This window comes from Panthera leo, chromosome B1 (assembly GCF_018350215.1).
Source record: "Panthera leo isolate Ple1 chromosome B1, P.leo_Ple1_pat1.1, whole genome shotgun sequence".
NCBI classification, from domain to species: Eukaryota; Metazoa; Chordata; class Mammalia; order Carnivora; family Felidae; genus Panthera; species Panthera leo.
Window position 1 is genome coordinate 188,737,673 of NC_056682.1, and position 19,281 is coordinate 188,756,953.

Consider the following 19,281-nt stretch of genomic DNA (forward strand, 5'->3'; position numbering starts at 1 on the left):
CACATACATTTCTGTGATGGTCTCTGGCAGATTCGTGGGGATCTCAGTGAGACCTTTCCCACGACAGTCTACGATATTGTTGCTACAGGTACAAGCAGCTGGACAGTGCAAAACACTGCAAGAAGGAGCCATAAATGACTGGTGACCTGAAAGAGAAACAAACAACAATAACAGTTTCCCTCCTGAAATTCATCATTGTGAAATTTACGAGTTCATCTCAAACAACAAAACACATTATTTAACAGAAATGTATTTCTCTAAATATCTGAGCATAAAATGGGCCTATATTTCTAAGATATATTTTAGGAAGCATGCATGCATTTATAGTTCTGGGTCAACACTCAGATGAAGCAAATGAGATTCTTAAAACTAATTATGAAAATGATAATTTTTCCCACTTGAAATAATTGTTAAGAAAGGCTAAACTCAGACCGGAAACTAGAATTTGATTCAAAACGATTCTGAGTTCCAAAAAAAGCAGCAGTTTCAGACTAACCTATATTTCATTTCTAATAAGCTTCACGAGAATTTGGTCTTTACTAAATGTATGTAGCATACTGTACTGTACTTTAAAAAAAGAAAGGAGAACAGACATAACTGTTGATTCTAAATAAGTAATCATGTACCAATAAATGTGGGGGAAATTAGATCTTGCTAAGCTTCAAATCTTGGTAGGTTCAAAATCTGCATTTTCTTTGAAGTTATAATAGTTTGTAACAAGCCATTCTGTAATTGTTAAGCTAGGTAGTTCTATTTTTGGCTTCCATAGCCTGCGATTTTAGCATTAAGTAGTTACCTGTGTGTATGTATTTTTACTACTCAGTATTTGGAAACAAAACTGTTTTGAAATGAGATTTCACTGTTGGAATGATGAACGACAGAATGGCGGCCGTGCTGTACTGAATGGGAATCTGCACACACTCTGTTTACTGGAGCAGGACAAACCCTCTCTGATCTGCAGGGAGAGGGCCTGAGCGATCAGAATGCCGGGAAGGGGCTGCAGGCCAGTCACTAACCCAAGCCCTCTTAACAAGCTCTCAAACGTCACAAAAATAGTCTCAGTCTAAAAAAGAAACATGAACTTGCCTTCTTCCTCATCTAGAAAACAGGAAGGGAAAAGTGAAGAGAGAAAAAAAGTGGTTAGTAACAGTTTGTTAGTCATTTCATTATTTAATTTTCTTAAAAAGCAATCAGACCTAAGGAGAACATTCCATGACATTATAAGAAAATTTTGTTTGGGTTATAAAAAGTGTGGAGACGTACACAACAGGGTCTAAAAGAGAACGATAAATGAGAATTCTGTACTCATATGTCTTCAATCCTCTAAGGAACTATTTGTGATGTGTTATATATATTTAAACATTTTGTGTGACTGTATCTTGAACAGACACTTCTGAAGCAGAACGATATACATATATATATATATATATATATATATATATATATATATACACATACATATATACACACACACACACATGCATATATAATAAATTATGCTAATATGGATCAGGTAATAGTAACATAATATTTTATAAATAAGTATAAACATAAATATAAATATATATGAATTGGCAATCAGACTGCCTAAGCTTGAGATCCATGGATTCAACTATATGACCTTGGACAAGGCTACTTAGCATCTTTTTCCTCTCAACAGTTTAATCTCTAATATAGATATAATATTATATCTCACTACAGTTGTTCTAAGGCAGGTGAAATGAGCTAAGTATATGTGAAATACTTAGGCTGGTGATCAAACATATAGAAAGAACTAAGTAAATGTTACTTGATATTTTACATAGGTCACGCCTAATTTTCGTTTTCAGATTTTCATAACTAAAGCTACTCATTTATCTCTTTCCTGTAGAGGTGAACCACTAGTATGCACGGAAAGTGCTTTGTCACTCTGCAACTAGATTTGAGATACTTTCCTGAATTTTCCAGCAAGATGAATCATATTTCCATTTGTTAACATAAAAGTAGATCTAAATTATTACATGACAGCAAAATAAGTAGCAAACAGAATTTAAATCTAGGAATCTCCTATATTTCCCCAGAAGTGAAAATTGAAAAACCTTTCATCATACATTAAGTACGAGTAATCTGTAATGGCCAATCATGCACAAATGCCTTAGAACATATTATCAATATCACTGAAACCGAGGATTTCCATGGAGTGATTAGTGCACAATTGCACATGTTAGTGAGCAAAACACTGAAACTTTTAAAGCATGCGTTCTCCACTGCTCTCTTACATAGAAGCAAAAAATAATATGACAACATAAAGGTTCTTTCTCTCTTACCACTGCAGACAAATTCTCGTTTTTGAACCTCAGCTACATTATGGCCCCTCAGGTGGGATGGACCCATACACTGAGTGTAGAGACCAACCCGGGGCCTTTGTCGCAACCAGTCAGAGAGCCAGGCGAGGTGACAGTCACAATATAGGTTGTTCGAATGGAGGCGACTACATAAGAAGAAGGGACGTTTAAGGCAAGAAAACAAAATAGTTATTCCAAGAATTAAAAAATGTATTAATAATAATATGTAACTTTATTTCTTAACATGTAAGTAGATAAAGCTTACTAAGTCCCAACCTAATTATTTTTCTAAAAATGATGAGAATCAACTTACTCTTCATTTACTGCCAAGTTAAGCAAATATACAGAAGCTTGAACACGACCATAAAAATAGTTTTCCTATGTTCACTCAAAACGGTAAAAAGAAATAGGTATGTCCAAGGCAAATTGCTCTGCAGTCCACATACTGGTGGCCAATTGGGGTGGGGTGGGGGCGGGGCCATATAAATAAAAGTTGTGGCTCCCAGTATGAGTTATCAGTTAGTCCTGCTGTTGTTAGTTTCTGTAAAAACTGCTTGCAAAATCTTTTTAGCAGGTCACTTTCGTTTTTTGCTGAACAAGATAGAATAATAATTCAATATAAAACACTTCTTTCATGTCCCTATTCTGATTTCCTTCTTTTTGTTTAATAGCAGAAAAAGGGATTAGCTGCTTTGGGCTCTTGGGACCCTATCCTCAAAGAGCAGGAACTGAAATGAAAAGACATAAATGGCTAGGAGTGAAGGAATTAAGTGAGCCCCCTCTCTATGTTGGCAGGGATCCACACCAGAGCATGGATCCATTCCAAGTGGCAAATAGCACTTTTCCATTAATAAAATATCAGACAAATGTATCCACTAAATTAGGTAAATGACTTCAAATTGGCTTTTATGTTTTCTCAAACTAAAGAAAAGGACATCCAAAACTATAAATCAAAGCATCATTTCCAGAATCATCTATGACACAGTAATACCATTTTAGTCCTTTTTAGCTGATGTGCTCAATTCTAACCCAATAACAGTAATGGATATTAAAACATGGAACTCAGTCCAGAAAGATAATTGGAACATAAAAGTGGAATTTTTAAGTAGCAATGATAATATAGAATAATGAAACAACCAAAGCAAGGGAATTTCAAGTTAGATGACTATTTTACATTCTCCTTGAGCCTATAGATATGGAACAAACTGTCTTGCATCAAAACTTAGACGGCATGCCACCAAACAAAATGCCACATTGCTACATTTTGGGAAAGCTGGGTGACCTCCGGTTCAGTTTGTTGGGAAGTCAGAGTGGCATCCTTTGGAAACCGCTTAGCACACTCCATCCACCTCGCTGTTCTCTAAATATTTTCATCTAAACCAAGCACGTTACAATAATCCAATTAGGTGTGTACAAATTTGAAATGAGAGAACATAAAACTTTAAAAACCTGATTAGCAAGACAAACGCTAATGGATTTCTGTAGGAAAATAAGGCATACTATCAAAAACGTGGATGATGGATATTTCTACAGTCTTGGTGGCTTTATTTTCTCAAGGATTAAGAGCTTGTTCAGTTTGTTTTTAAAAATCAGCTAAAGGTAATGAGGAGCTAATTTCATCAAATATAGTCTGAGTGAACTATATTTGGTATTAATTTGGTCAAATTAGGCTCAACCGAAGAGTACCAAGGAAATAAAATTTATGTTATATCTGCATACTTTGAGAATTTCTTTATTTTGTTAAATCATATTCCAAGGAAATGATCATGTTGTGTTGTATCATGCACAGAGCTACATTTTAGTGAGAGAGGGAAAAAAAAAAAGGACTTTACGATTGGTATTACCTAATTCATTAAAAAGCTGGCAATTCAAATGATTTTTCATTAAAGAGAAAAAAATAAAAGCTATATGTTTCCAGTTATAACCTACTGTAAAATGAAAACTATTTTGAAAACCCAATCAAAATTTATGTTCCCTACTTAAAAACACATATTATTCCAGAACTCCAAAGCTTTGGTTATGTTTCCCACCATTTCCCACATGTGGTATATAATGTATTTTTAAGGTCAAGGTGATTCTTAAACCCCATTCAAATGAGATTTATCTCTGAAAATGCTTTAACTAAATATCCCCATGCTGAGCTTTAAAGATTATTTTTTCTCCAAGAGAAAAAAAAATAGTTGTAGCAAATACTTTACTAGGAAACAAGTTTTTATTCACCTAAAATATTTTAATGTCCATCTCCTGAAAAGACATTTTTAAATAAAAATGCTGACACAACCTTAATTATAGAAGCACTGGAGGGTTATGCTGTAATTTTACATTACAAAGGGTGTTGGAGAGCCAGTTTAGCTTTATTAGGTCGGCTTGCTGTACAGTAATAAAATCATAAAGATTTACCATTTATCATCTCTGACAGCCAATCAAGGAGTCTTACATTTCTTAATGAAATGTGACCTCCACAATAGCTCAAAGTAAACGTCCCCCCTCCAACTTTCTATAATGCATATCATTTAAAGGAAAGCTTTCATGTTTTCAGAATAATAGTTCATTTATTCAAATACCATATCTAGTACTTTTTAAAAAGTGGTGTTTTCCTGGTCTACCCCATAATGAACTTGTGGTACTGTTTTCTGTTTACTAAAAATGGTACTTAAGGGGAACCCTGAATTGACGACATTGACATACATACATTGCGGCTACTTACAAAGTCCTAAGTTTAGGCATATGGTTGAAACTTGCCACAGAAAGTCTAGTAATGTTGTTATTGTTGAGAGTGCTGTAGAATAAAACAAAAAAAAGTTAGAAATTTTAGGTAATTAAAATTTACTGATCATTCTATATAATAATACAGAGAATGCTTCTTGCAACTATGTTTATGCAGGACAACTATCTGGTAGAGAAGGCATAAAGAATGCCTCATGTTATAAACAAGAGGATAAATAAATGCCATACTTTAACACTTTACTATGCATTCAGCTTTATTAAATATTTATTACAGATTTATGTCTTTAGCCATAATATCTTTGACTATTCACATATTGCTTTATGCACCATGGGTATGCATGTGTGTGTATTTATGACCCTGGTTAAGGAATAACACGAGGCAGTCAACAATTAGTAAAATTGGGCAGTTACGCTTCCTTAGAGGGGCACTATGTATAATTAGTGTCATGAGTAAATGAACATATTTGAAATTTCCAAATTAAATTTCATAGCAATAGCACAGAATTGGTTTTGTCAGATCCCGGAACACAGTCCTGCTAATTATTCTCTGTTGTGGACATCAGCCGTTGTTGAAATCTGAGTAGTAAGAACGATATCTACATTTGGTACTTGCATTGGGTAGGGATAAAGTGACAGGCTGGGGCAGTTTATTAAAAGCTTAATACATTCTAATACTTCTTTACTTAAAATTTTTTAATGTTTATTTTTGAGAGACAGAGACAGCACGAGTAGGAGAGGGGCAGACAGAGAGGGAGACACAGAATCCGAAGCAGGCTCCAGGCTCTGAGCTGTCAGCACAGAGCCCAATGCAGGGCTCAAACTCACGAACTGTGAGATAACGACCTGAGCCAAAGTCAGACGCTTAACCGACTGAGCCACCCAGGCACCCTGTACATTCTAATACTTCTAAGTCTAGGCACATATCCTGTCCCTTGCAAACTTCCATGCAGTACAGATCACGCAGATTCTGGATGCTGGAGTCAGGAAGATGGGCGGCCAAGGGAGAGATGGTGAAAATAAGCATAACTCTTGCTTGGTTCAAATTGTTACTACTTTTCCCCTAACACAGGCATTGTTGTATTATTATGGCTTTTCTACTACTACTACAACTGCTACCCATTCATTCATCTAATATTTCCTAGCTGGCTCTTCATTTTATGGCAACATGGAACAGCATAAAATAAATCAGGCATAAAACCTGTTCTAAAATAGCATATTGTCCAAGTGGGAAGATGAAGTACAAATTATAAAACCTTATAATTAATAACATGAAGAAGAGATTGTTTTTCTCCCTTTGGGGAAGTCTGGTTATGACAAGAAAGTGAGAAGGAGGCTATCCCAGGGCTGTGTTTGTGCAATGCGAATACGGACAATGATTCTAGTATGGAGAAGACACCATGATGTGGTAAGCAAAGCGGGCAAGTTCCTGAGGGAGGCAGGATGACAGGATCAACGGCCCACAGATGCAATTTGACAATGGAGAAAGGTTTGATCTAGACTATGCAAATTCTCTTGCCAATGGAGGCTGGGCAGGGAAGTAAATGAGAGAAGCAGGATGCGTGTTAAGAAACGCAACAGGGACGAGAGATGGAGTGAGGCAGGCAGAGGGCTGGGGCCACTGGAGACCCTGGTAAGCGAGCGATGACACTCTCTCTCATAGCAGCTAGTCCTCAGCTCCGATGGACCACTGCTCCGTGCTAATGGAAGGCTGCCAACCGATCTGATGTTCTCAGGAGACGCTGGAAACAGAAAATTTCAGATCTGTCCTCCTAATTTTTAAATACTGGCAACTAATTCGGACATTTCAAAGAGTCTGTGGGCTACATCTGTTTGGACGAAAGCAGGATACATTTATGAGGCCACTTTTGGCCAGCTGGAGGCTGCAGTTGTGAATGGTATGATTTGGGGTGTTCAGGGGTTCAGGGATTCACTTGAACTTCTCAGTAAAGTAGGGCACAGAGGCTACCGATCTAGAAGACACACTTTCTTTTCTTACCCAGTTTTGCAATGTATTGAATGATATAAAAACTAATGCAACTGATTGAAGTAAGTTGCACAGGCGAAAAAAAAATCCCACTTTATGAAGGACCTATAAAGCACTGAATTGGTTGGTTCACGTTATCTAAAAGCCTGTAGCATTTTTCTGTACTCAAGTGAAATGAGATTTTTTTTTTCAAACGCCATTAAAATATATCCTGATGTTTGAACTAAAAGGTTTCACTTCTCAAAGGGATTTACTTTCAAATGACCCCTTTTCCCACCCTCAAAATTTATGCTGACTTTATATGGCTAAAATCTTCAGAGTACATAACATACTGAAATGTGACTTTAGGGATAACATTTTTTAAAGTAATTCATCACATGCAGTAGGCATGCATTAATTTTGAACTCTAATTTCTTATGATTCCACACCAAAGAGTGTTTTCATTGAATGCTGAAGCTGGTGGCTATCAGTCTGGAGTCTTTTCTCAAAATGTCACTTCGCAAAATGCAGCTGAAGAAATAGATTATCTTAGTGTTTTTATTCAGTATTGATGTGGCAAAGTGATATTGACATTGATACCTGATAGTGGAACGATATGTGGAACCAATGAAATTAAATTATTTTAAAATTAATAATAAATATTTGCTAATTACATCTGATGACATGTATGTTATGGTCGTGACTAATTCCTACTCTGAAACAATGCAAATGTATCTATTGTACTTCTTTATTTAACACTTTCTTCTAAACGAAACTATATTTCTATGTTCAACCTCAAGATTTTCTTTTTGCAGCAAGAATATATTCTTCTACAAAAGTACATTTTGATGTACAAATACGAAATTTTAGTTTTGGTAATCATATAGTTACTCTCAGACTTAGATCTTGATTTATTCTTTCTTATTCCCTTAGTGCTCAGCGTAGGATTTGGCAGAGTCTGATATTTAATGGATATGAATCACTATGTCTCGATTCAATTAAATGATGCCTATTTTATGGAAAAGAAATAAAACAAACAATACAAAACTAGATGTTGTCCAAAGAAACAGAAAACATTGATCTAGATTTAGTTTCCAATGTTATTTTTGAGATGGTATCTTCACATTAAAAACAGAGACATTTCTGAATCATACCAATCAGAATTCCAAAATTTGCCAGGTTGCCATGAACATACAAGTGATAGACTGACTCCGCTTGCTTTCATTTACCTGGACTTTTCCTTCTCAAACTTTATTCACTCTCTTTACCCTAATTTATATCTTAATTTAACAAATTTTTGTCAATGGTCCAGTATGATTACTTCCATTCCCTTGTTTTGCCTCAGTATAATCATACATTGAGAAATGGCTCATGGAATTAAAAGTTTTAAAAAGATCTAAAACATTGGGAGTCTGAAATTTAAGGTGATTTGCAAATTAATTAATTCTTCATTATCTCCACATAATAAGAAGATATATTGTAAAGGGTCATAGACGCTAAAAATAAGAAAAACAGACAAGTTTCTTTCTGGAAATGTTTCTAATAGAAGAACTTTTCATTTACATGACAAGAGATTTGGGCTTGATAAATCCCAGTCTTTGGTATTTCATCCAATTACCCTTAAATTTTTCAAAGAATAATTTCTCCAAAGATTCTATGAATTATGAAGATTTAAAAATGAACACATATTAAAAGAATGTCTGCTTGACTTTGTCAAATTTGAATGTAAAATATTTAAATTGTTTTGAAAGAATTCACACTTTCTTGTATCATGTACTAATGTTAATTTTTTCGTTTTTTTAGCAAACACACTCTGACCATTATAGATCTCTTTGAAACCTATATATTAAGGACCCCAAAAGAGTTCCTAACACTTTGGATTTTGATTTTTACTCCATGAACCATAGAACATTTTTTACTCTTTGTTGTGTTTCAAGACAGAGGGTCTTGCTAAAGTTACCTTCTAGATATTTTGCTAATATGACAAATACAACGCATGAGGTGATTGTATCGTCACAAACTTACTCTTCTAAAAACACTGTTTACTTTATAACAAATAAGCAAATGAATAGTTATTGTATTTGTGGATAGAGTTTTCAATGCCTAGCACAGTGCTTGGCATAGAGTAGGTATTGTGTGCATGTGTGTGTGTGTGTGTCTGTGTGTGGGTTATACGTGAATTATTTAAGCTCTTTTAATGAATAACAAAGTACTTTATGGGATTTTAGTCCATCCACAATATTCAGCAAATTTTCCATAAAATGTTTGGTGTCATTCCTATTCCTAGTTAGAAGCACCTACTTAGTAACACATTCCTGGCCTGATCAGCTCCATTCAATTAAGTAACACTCAGGGTTGTCTCTTCATATACCAAGTTTATGACACTGACTATGGTTTTGACATCAGACTGCTATCATGAAATCATAGTTGTATCCTAACTATTCTGACTCTGAAATAGCAACAGTGAGCTTTGTATATTAATGGGTCTGAAACACAACTAGTGGCGTTATTAAATACAATGTGTATGATAAGCACTCTGAATAGGTTTCCTATAGAAAAAATTAGGCTGTTACCAACAGAAAGAAAGGCTGACTTCTCATGATGTGGGTAGACAACAGTATATATCTTACAACACGATTTATCTCAATCAACTAACTCTTACATTAAGTCCTTAAAAATAACCAGTAACTTTGCACATGACACAGCTACAAGTTCTATACATCTACTTGCAATTAAAATCAAAATCATATATAAAATATTGATTAAATAAGCTATTTTGTTGAGACCTCAAACTTTCTTTCCTGAATTCCATTCTGTGCCTCAAACTCAATTTATAAAGTAATGGGATCTTTTTTTTTTTTTTTTTCCCGGAAGGATATCACGAGTCCCAGATAACTTTTACCACATGGACTAAAATTGCCAAACCTCTTCAACATTTAAGTCAATTTTTGAATTTCTGAATAAATTTAGCCAGGGATGAACTGTAGCACAGAAAAATATTTTATATGGGGGGAGAAATGTGTAAATATATTCAAAAAGCTAGACTTGTGAGTCTCTGACTGGAAAAAAAAAAATTCCAGAAATGGACAGGCAGCTTCAACGGCTTGAGTAACTCTAGTTTACATTAAAATAATTTCTCATCATAATAATTCCATTAAAATTATTGTACCAAGTCAAAGGTCTGTAGAGACTACCAGATTGCCTCTAGCCCATTTTGTCAGCCATGTCTGCCCAGTAAGGAAAGAGAGAGGATGCCAGTTATAATTCAAGTCTGTGTGCTGTGCTTTCCTAAGTCAGTAGTGAAGACTTTAAAATGGACCCAATGGGCAACTTATTAGAATCAGAAAAGCAGATTTCTAGAATCACCTTTCAAAAATGATGCTATCTGGTTAAAAATGGCATTTTAAAATGAGACAACATCTTTCCATTGCATGGCAACTATATAATAACCCAACTCATCAGAAACTAAGAAGTTCATTTTTTATTGTAATTTTTCTTATACAACTGCTTTTATCCTAATATTTGGCAATTCTAGGGAGCCTCACCAATCCTTTGAATGAGAATATTTTGTTACAAGGAGAAACACACTTGAAAGATGGTATTGTGAACATTTGAACGTCCTCCTTAAATAGACATTTTCGCCTAAATATGCAGAAATGATACCCACGGCTGTGCACACACACATTTCAACTCATATATTCCCCATGAGTTATTTAAGGTATCTTTATAAGAGACCATTTTGATGCTAGGTTTCGAGCGAGCAGATAAGCTTCCACATTAGCACTCCCCAGACACAAAGCCCCCGTTCAAAAGAGTAAGAGAAATAAGCAATACTTACAGCACTTCAAGGTCCCGGAGAGCCCTAAATGCTCCATCTTCAATACAGCTGATCTGGTTGTAATCCAGTTGCCTGTAAATAGATTAGAAGAATATAAGTAAAAGGCTGGAGACTAGCAGCGCTGGGTGAAAAGAAGTCTCCTGAAGGGTCTCCGAAGCTCTGACTGCACTAACTGAAATGCTCTCAGAAATACACTCATCCGCTTAAGAATGTCACAAGCCATTCTGGCCTCGGTGCCGCTACTGAAATCTCTTTTTGTTCTGAACTGTCTGTGCAAATAGCAGCCCTTGGAAAGCTCCAGTAAATAATAACTGCACCTTATATTAAATGCCATAGGAATGCAATTTCATTACATCAAGAAAAGCTATCCATTAAGAGCTTTCAGCGTCATCTTGCTGAAACAATTTCATTAAGGTAAAGGACTGTAAATCACTTAATGTCACATGCACCCCCTCAGTGACCTAACAGAATCCATTTATCAGAGAAGCCCAGCTGCATGTTAATTTCACTATCCTTGGCAAGAAAGAGCAAGACTACTTTTAGGTTTCCTTCTTTTAAAAGCAGTTTTCCTTCGAGAACTCCCAGTCAAGAGAGAGAAATGAGGTCCCACACACCTCCCTGCTATTCTCAACCAGGAATACACTTTAGAAAGCCAGTCTTGTTCTACGTGAATATTCACCATTCCCATGATTTGTAATTGTTCATTATATGCGAATTCTCTGCACTGTAAATATGACATACTTTTCAATTAAGAAATTTCCCAAATTTCCAGAAGTTTTTAAAGTATTAAAAATTGATTTTTTTTTTTTTTACTTTCCTCAAAGATGCTAATTTTAGCCCCAAATGCTAAGAACACATACTGCAGCAACATCATTAAAACACTACATATACCTTTGGCAAAAAGTTTAAAAGCTTTCTCAGTTGCTTCTAAATAATACAAAATGCAAACAAATGGATGTTCTCTTGTAGTTTGAGCACTTATTTGTTAAAATTTAAAGATGAAAACTAACAAGCAAACAAACAAAAACAAAGTTGCTCCAAATTTGGTTAAGTTGGCTTTTCCTGCTAGTTGTTTCTGGAACTAAAATTTCCTTTATCCATGTGGAGGAATTTATTTGTTTGAAATAAACAGCTAATAAGTATGAAATCCTATCTGTCCTATCTTTACATTGTTTTAATTTTTTTTTTAAATAAGCAGCTGTTATTTAAACTAGTAGCTTGCTGCTTAGCGATATTCTTATTCCAGTAAAGAAAGAGCATTTTAATGGTTCACTTGAGACAGAAACAAAATGTTTGATGAACTAGTCAGGTGAGTTGTCAGTTCTTCATGAATTGGGAGGGAATGCAAATGTACAGGGGTAAGACTATGATCTTCATACAAATGAATCTTGTCCTTGTTTCAAGTGCAAAATTCACCAAAAAGGCTAATTTACATTTGAGGTGTGTTCTTAAAAAGAATTGTTTAAACATTCCTATAAAATAGCTGTTTCTCTCAGAAGGATACTGAATAAAGGTGCAATGATTTAATCCACTGACTTTCAGAGGGGCCTCTTCAAATTCCTTACTTTAGAAATTATGTACATAGAGAATGTCTCATGAAATATACATCTCATTTTTAAGAAGGTCTCTAGGGGACATAAGACTACCTTGATGTCATGCAAATGGTACAATCTAGGACATGCAACATAAAAAAAAAAAACCAACTCTGGAGAAGATATGCTTTTATTGCTTTTATAAACTAAGGCTTTCCCCAAATAATAGGTACCATCCATGCTGCTGTAATAGCTTAAAGCATTTCTAGTTATTAGGAAGTAATGCAGAAGTATAATTTTATTTTCTAAGAAGACTTTTAAAGCTTCATGATGTAATATGGATGCTGTGGTTCCAAGAAAACACTTCCATTCTTGGGCACTTTTGATTTTTACAGATTAAATTCATTTAACAATTAAGTTAACAGCCTTTTTATTTTAAAGTGCTAAATATATATCTACACTACTATTCTCTAACCTCTTGAACAATTTATCAAAGCCATTTAAATTAGTACAATGGCATGAAGTGTTACCCTTGACACACTACAAAAGAGAAATTGTTTCCAGACAAATTGGCAAAATCTTTTAATGCTATCAAATTTGCCTAATGCAGTCTCCAGGTTAATCTGTAAAAGGGTGAGCTGTATGTTTGCCCATATCTTATTATCCTTAGCTGTCAATGTATAAATCAGTGCTGACACTGCTTCTTTTAAATCATGCATACTATACACAAAGGGGAAGCCCTAGCATGCCAGAAAGCACTCAAGCGACTCTTGTTCTACAGGGACAGAAAAGCAGATTTCCCTATACCACCAGAAGTTGAGATGCTGTCGAAAAGTTGGTAATTTCACCCCTGTTCTACATGGCTCATGGTTACAGGCTTCTTCTGATTCTTAGCAGAAACTTAAGTCCTTCTTGGTGCTAAAGCATTAAGAATATCTGGCTCTCATAGGACCAAAGTTTTCCTTAAAAGTTTTCTGAATGCACCGTATCTCAGGCCATGCATCTTCTGAGAACAAAGGTATTTTTTTGAAAAAAGTCACTCGTATGAAAGGACAAGCAAAATAATTTTTTCGTCAATTGGTGGACTTTGTTAAATCCAAAGGAGTGTTTACATGAAGTGTTGTGCCTGCTCTGACTCTTCCTGAGAAAATCTCTCTGCACTAACCTCCACTTGTCTGTATATGATTCAAGAGAAAGACTGTCAAAACTATGCAAAAGCATACTTTATTTCAGTGCTTCTGGACTATTTTTCTGCACTTTTTTTTTCCTTTTCTCTTACCCACTTCATTTCCTTCTCTACTACCCTGCAAAGCCCGGGCACTTATGCTGTCTGTAAATAGGAAAGGATCTGTTCTCAGCCATGCATTTAGTGACAGGTTGATTCTGTTTAGATGGGATTTCCAATAGTGCAATGAAATTATTCTGAATTAAGGAATTAGTAAGAGGAGAGGTTTTTTTTTCCCCCCACTTCTCCAAAAAGTAATGTTACAATTATTCAGTCAAACACGGGGCAAATTTGTTGATCTTTGGATAATGAGGGCACTAAGATACATCAGAGACAGCTTCAGGATCCTTTCCTGGCACAGGGGTCACGTACCATTGAGAAGCAAGCTAGCACTTTTCTCATTTTCCGGGGAGAAAGAATGGTACAGATATTATTATCGGTGATACCTTTCAGACCTTCGGCCGACGTGTCTTAGCACAGACTTCTGTGTCTTCTCTCCCGTACTTCCTACGTCCTGGCTCCTCTGTTTCTGTGTGAATTCCAAATTCTATCTCCGTCTGATCCTTCACTGTCTTAGTTTGTAAGTGTGTGTTTTGAACCAAGTGCTTTATCTTTAATTTTACGAAAATGATGATGTTAAAAAGAATGGAAACCTTTGAGGTCTCTCTCAGGATTAACATTCTATGATGATCTTTTCATTCCTAACCACTTGTACTCTGATCTCCTCAAGTAACACTAGCCTGCTCGGTTTAACTTTTCCTGCTACTGGTAAATGTAGTCTTGGGTAACGCACAAGAATCTCTTTATCTGGCGGTATGACTCTGTGCCTCACACATGTAAAATTTCTAAACCTGATCTGATTGTCTTTAACACTAAAAAAAATTTAGTCTAGTTTCATATTTGGATTAATTCTAGATATATATATATATATGTATATATATATATATATATATATATATATATATTCATATAGTGCTGCAAAATACCAATTTTAGATATGGGCACATAAAAGAAAGATCGAACATTTGCTTACTTGGCATACTGAAATATAACCGGAGATACTGCATTCTGTTACCTTTATGGTTTTTTTTTTCAGGAATTTCCTGTTTTCTGTTATTAAAATTTGGATACCATACTGTTTGAATCACATATATAAAACTCACATTCCTGCATTAACTGCGGTTGGTTTTGTCCTTACCCATAGAAAATTTCATGTGTCACTTCAGCGTCCAAGCAGTAAAATCTTATTACTAATTTATTTTCTTTTTGTAAGAATTAGAACACCGTAAAATTTACTTAACTCTGAAACAATGCTGAACATAAAATGTCTTTAATAGCTTTAAAGTCAGAGTATCTCAGTCTTTCAACAAAATATGCTCTGGTTTTCGAGGGTTTTTTAGGTACTAGAAATACTAGAGAAATACTAGAATACCAGAGAATACTAGAAATACTTTAGGTACTAGAAAGTTTAGTTCATAGTCATACTACTATGAGTGGCAAACTCCAGAAGTTTAGTTCACTTAAAATACATCAAAATGATTAAAATCAATAGGAGGTAGTAACAACATTATGCCATTTGGAAAGAACCCTGATAAAACATATAAATCAAATGGGAGGAAAAGAAAAAGAATGCTCTAAGGATATGGGCACGATCTGTTCTATTTCTTCCCTCGTGTATATAAAATTCAAGTCAATATGAGTGCCTAAATATACAAATCCTATGCCAATAATGACTCTTTAAGAAGTAGTACAAATTTAGGTTATAATGTATCGAGAACATAAGAATAATATAAATTGACCCATATAAGTGAACACTGTAGGCAGAAGTTTCAGCAACCATGTCATTTAACCTCAGCATAAAAACAAATCAGTGCTAACTCAGGTATTAGTGAATAAAACAACCAAGATAAGGATTATCCTGAGGAATGTAAAATAATTTGTTATTTGGGAATTTAACCCTTCTGTAACCTTTCAAGCACAATGTTGTGGGTTTTTTTTCTTTTTTCTTTTTTCTTTTTTTTTTTGCACAGGAATAAAGAATCTCAGTTTTTATTGAAATAATCTATGGTATAAAGTTATATCCACTTGCTAATTTATTGGGGAAAAGCAAAAAGATAAGCTCTAAATAAAGTGGTATCAGAAAATGGAGGAAAAATTAAGTTGCCCTTCATGTTCTAGGAACTCTTGCAAATTAATAAGAGGGGGTAGAAACTGCAACTGACAATAATAATTCGTTACATTTATTGAATGCATAGCAAGTGGCAGGGTCTGTAGAGATGCCATCTCAGTATTCCTCATGATAACTTGAAAAGGTAAATGTTATCATCATTCTGATTTTACAGATGAAAAAAATGAGGCTCACAGAAGTACAATAACTTATTCAAAGTAGGTAGTAAATATGTGGTGAAATCTTGATTCAAATTTAAATCTATGTATTGCTGAAGCCCTCCCTCACAAAGTAAGTGTCTAGGGAAAGAGCTGTTCATTCTGCATATGAAAGTTTCAGTTAAATCTCTGATGGCCAAATTTCAAGGCAGAATGCAGCATATAAAGAGTATTACAGAATGTCAGGGAAGGAACAGATTACCCTGGGCCAAAGTAGTCATGGGTGAGGAAGGAAGAAACTTGAACCTTAAAAAACAGGTAGAATCCAGAAAGACAGAAAATAAAAATGTGTCTTCCCTCTGGAGGGAAAAGACTCCATCAAGAGCAGTTGTAAGCAAAAGGTCTACAATGTTCACCGTGAATACTTGCTAGAGAGGGGCCATTCTGGCTTGAGCAAAAAGCTTGTGTAGATTCGGTAGGAGAGGGGGCTGGGACCCTGGGCGGATGGCAGAATGCTAGGCCTAGTCAGAACATCTAAAGAGACTATGCCATTAATAGAAGTCACTGCTCTTTCAGGAAAGAGTCTATATTCTTCAGAACCTATAGAACTATGACAATATTCTACTATATCCCCAAGGCTTTGCCATAGTGCCCATACAAAGTGTTGTTATTGTTAATAAGTTGAATGATTCTGAACGAGACAGTGATGGGACAAAAAAGACAATGCTTTATAAAAACAAATCTGTCTGCAGTGTTAAAATTATCTAATGAGAATATAGACTGGAGATCAAAATCCAATTAGCAGACTACTGTAATAGTTCAGATGTAGCAAAGTGTGCCTGTTTAGGGTTGGAGAAGCAAGAAAACTAAAGATCTGTTCTATCTCCAGGACAACACGACAGTTTCAGAAAGATCACGCCAATTCTTATTTTATACATATGTGAATTGGATTTCCAATCAGATACTCTTGTGTTTTGTTTGTTTTATTTTGTTCTGGAAAGTGTTTATGAAGATATGTCATATAGATTCATTTTTACATAAGAAAATGACATCGTTGAAGAAAAAATGCTAACGCACCTGGAGACAGAGCAAAATGAAAAGTTGGAGAGACTGTTGATCACGCAAACGTGATCATAGTTGTTGGGGATTATCAGAATTCAGTATGCCTTTAGAGTGAATGCAAACCAGACAAGTTACAGGACCACGGACAGTTCCCGGGGTACTAATAGCATTGCCTGAGTTCCTAGCGTATTTTACATGTAAGTACCCAGACAACCGCTGGTTAATCCCTGTCTATAGACAACATTCTGGGTGTTAAAGGGAGCTCTGTTTATTGAAATGAAACTCAAGTTCATTTACGATCTTTCTAAATGAAAAGCCATCTATACAAGTTTGTTCAGAAGGTTCTACATCCCACTGAAGACCTGTGACATTTAATCTAACACGAAGGATAGCAAGCCCCTTGAGTGAGAAACCAACCTCCCCTTTCAAAGTGTCTTCAGCCTCAGGTTTACTGAAAACACTCAAGAAGCTGGGGGACTAAAAGAAATCATTTAAATTTGATAACAGTGAATTTTACTTATTTATTTTTAAGCTTATTTATTTTGAGAGAGAGAGAAAGAGAAAGCACACACGTGTGAGAGGGGAGGGACAGAGAGAGAGGGAGAGAGACAATCCCAAGCAGGCATGAAATCTCACAAACCACGAGATCATGACCTGAGCTGAAATAAAAAGTCAGAGGTTCAGCCCGCTGAGCCACTCAGGCACGCCTATTTTTATGATAATAAGCTAAGTATATAATATGGTAAGAAATGTAATGAATTAAACATGAAAACTAGCTGATTATAGCAGATAGTTTGCAACTATGACAACTTAAATGACAAAAAGCTGAAGTCTTACATTTGCATTGTAAAATATATAATATACTCTTCTAATTATTACATATTGATTCTATAATATGTGAACAACACTAGTTTCCTTATTGTTATGAAGTATCCAACAGAGAGGTATTTAAAACTAGGAAAGTGTACAGGGCACTTGGGTGGCTCAGTCAGTTAAGCATCCAACTTTGGCTCAGGTCATGATCTTGCAGTTTGTGGGTTCGAGCCCCACATCAGGCTCTGTGCTGACAGCTCAGAGCCTGGAGCCTACTTTGGATTCTGTCTCTCTCTGTCTCTCTCTCTCTGTCTCTGCCCTACCCCCACTCTCTCTCTGTCTCTCTCTCTCTGTCTCTCTCTCACACACACACACTCTCTCTCTCTCTCAAAAATAAATAAATATTAAAGAAATTAAAACTAAAGAAGTGTATAAAATTAAGTAAAATACAGAAGTCTTTCTGTCTCCCTAGTATGGAATAGTGAATTTTTCTTCTATGAGTATTAATTGAGATAGTGATAAAATAAGTCAAAGATGACAGAGTTCCAGAAAAAAATGAAATTTCTAAATAATATAAATAGCTATATAACAGTATATGGATTAACTCTGTCTTTCCCATTTGCCAAATCTTCTTATTGCCAATAACCATTGCAACCCACATTGGGTGAGTGTTTCCTACAAAGCCATGGCTGTACATATTTGTTTCCCAAATAATATGATAACTTGTTCAAAGAAAACAAAACTAAATCATCTTGTAACCTGACCTTTGTTTATAAATTAATGTATGTTAAAGAAAGATAACTATAAATATTTTTGCCTAACCTGTTTTTTACCAAGAGGCAATCTTCCTGCCAAAGGTGGGTATGAGATATAGGGTTAAGGGAATTGGATAATGCAAGCAAATGGGAAAGACATAAATTTACTTAAAAACGATAAACATTACAGTTTGACTAGAACATAGAGTACATTTTGAGGGAGTACTGCGAAACGAAAGAAGAATATGCAAGTGTGATTTACTTTATTTACAAGGGTGTCTAAAAGAATATGTGTTGAGATTTAACTATTTTTTATAATATTTATTTTTGAGACACAGAGAGGGAGGGGGAGAGCAGTGAGAGAGGGGGGCAGAGGATCTGAAATGGACTCTACGCTGACAGCAGAGAGCTGAGTGGGGCTCAAACTCATTAACTACGAGATCATGACCTGAGCGGAAGTTGGAAGCTCAACCAGCTGAGCCACCCAGGAGCCCAGAATTTAACTATTTTAAGTGTTTATGGTGCACTCACTAAAGAAACTAAAAATACATTAAAGTTTACTTTTGTGACGTGAAGAGCAACTAGCAATCTACTTAATTTTAAGTTCATTGATTTGTACAGTTTTTTTCTCAAATCTTCGGATAACTCTAACTAGGAATGTTTTATCATGAAAACAAAAGACTTGAAAAATCTTTATTCCCATTAGGTACCTGCTTA

At 35.3% G+C, this 19,281-nt stretch overlaps 1 protein-coding gene across 5 annotated transcripts in view; it reads right to left on the minus strand.

The window, feature by feature from the left end:
- The window catches only part of SLIT2 (slit guidance ligand 2), a 376,497-nt gene that overhangs the window by 131,367 nt on the left and 225,849 nt on the right, over nt 1-19,281 (minus strand). For 3 of the 5 annotated variants that reach the window (XM_042936808.1, XM_042936806.1, XM_042936804.1), the window contains 5 exons: nt 10,853-10,924; nt 5,032-5,103; nt 2,307-2,470; nt 1,087-1,098; nt 8-146 (listed from right to left, as the gene is read on the minus strand). In XM_042936808.1, the coding sequence (XP_042792742.1) occupies nt 8-146; nt 1,087-1,098; nt 2,307-2,470; nt 5,032-5,103; nt 10,853-10,924 (459 nt within the window). The remainder of the gene's footprint in view (nt 1-7; nt 147-1,086; nt 1,099-2,306; nt 2,471-5,031; nt 5,104-10,852; nt 10,925-19,281) is intronic. The other 2 variants (XM_042936807.1, XM_042936805.1) reach the window with 1 other exon arrangement.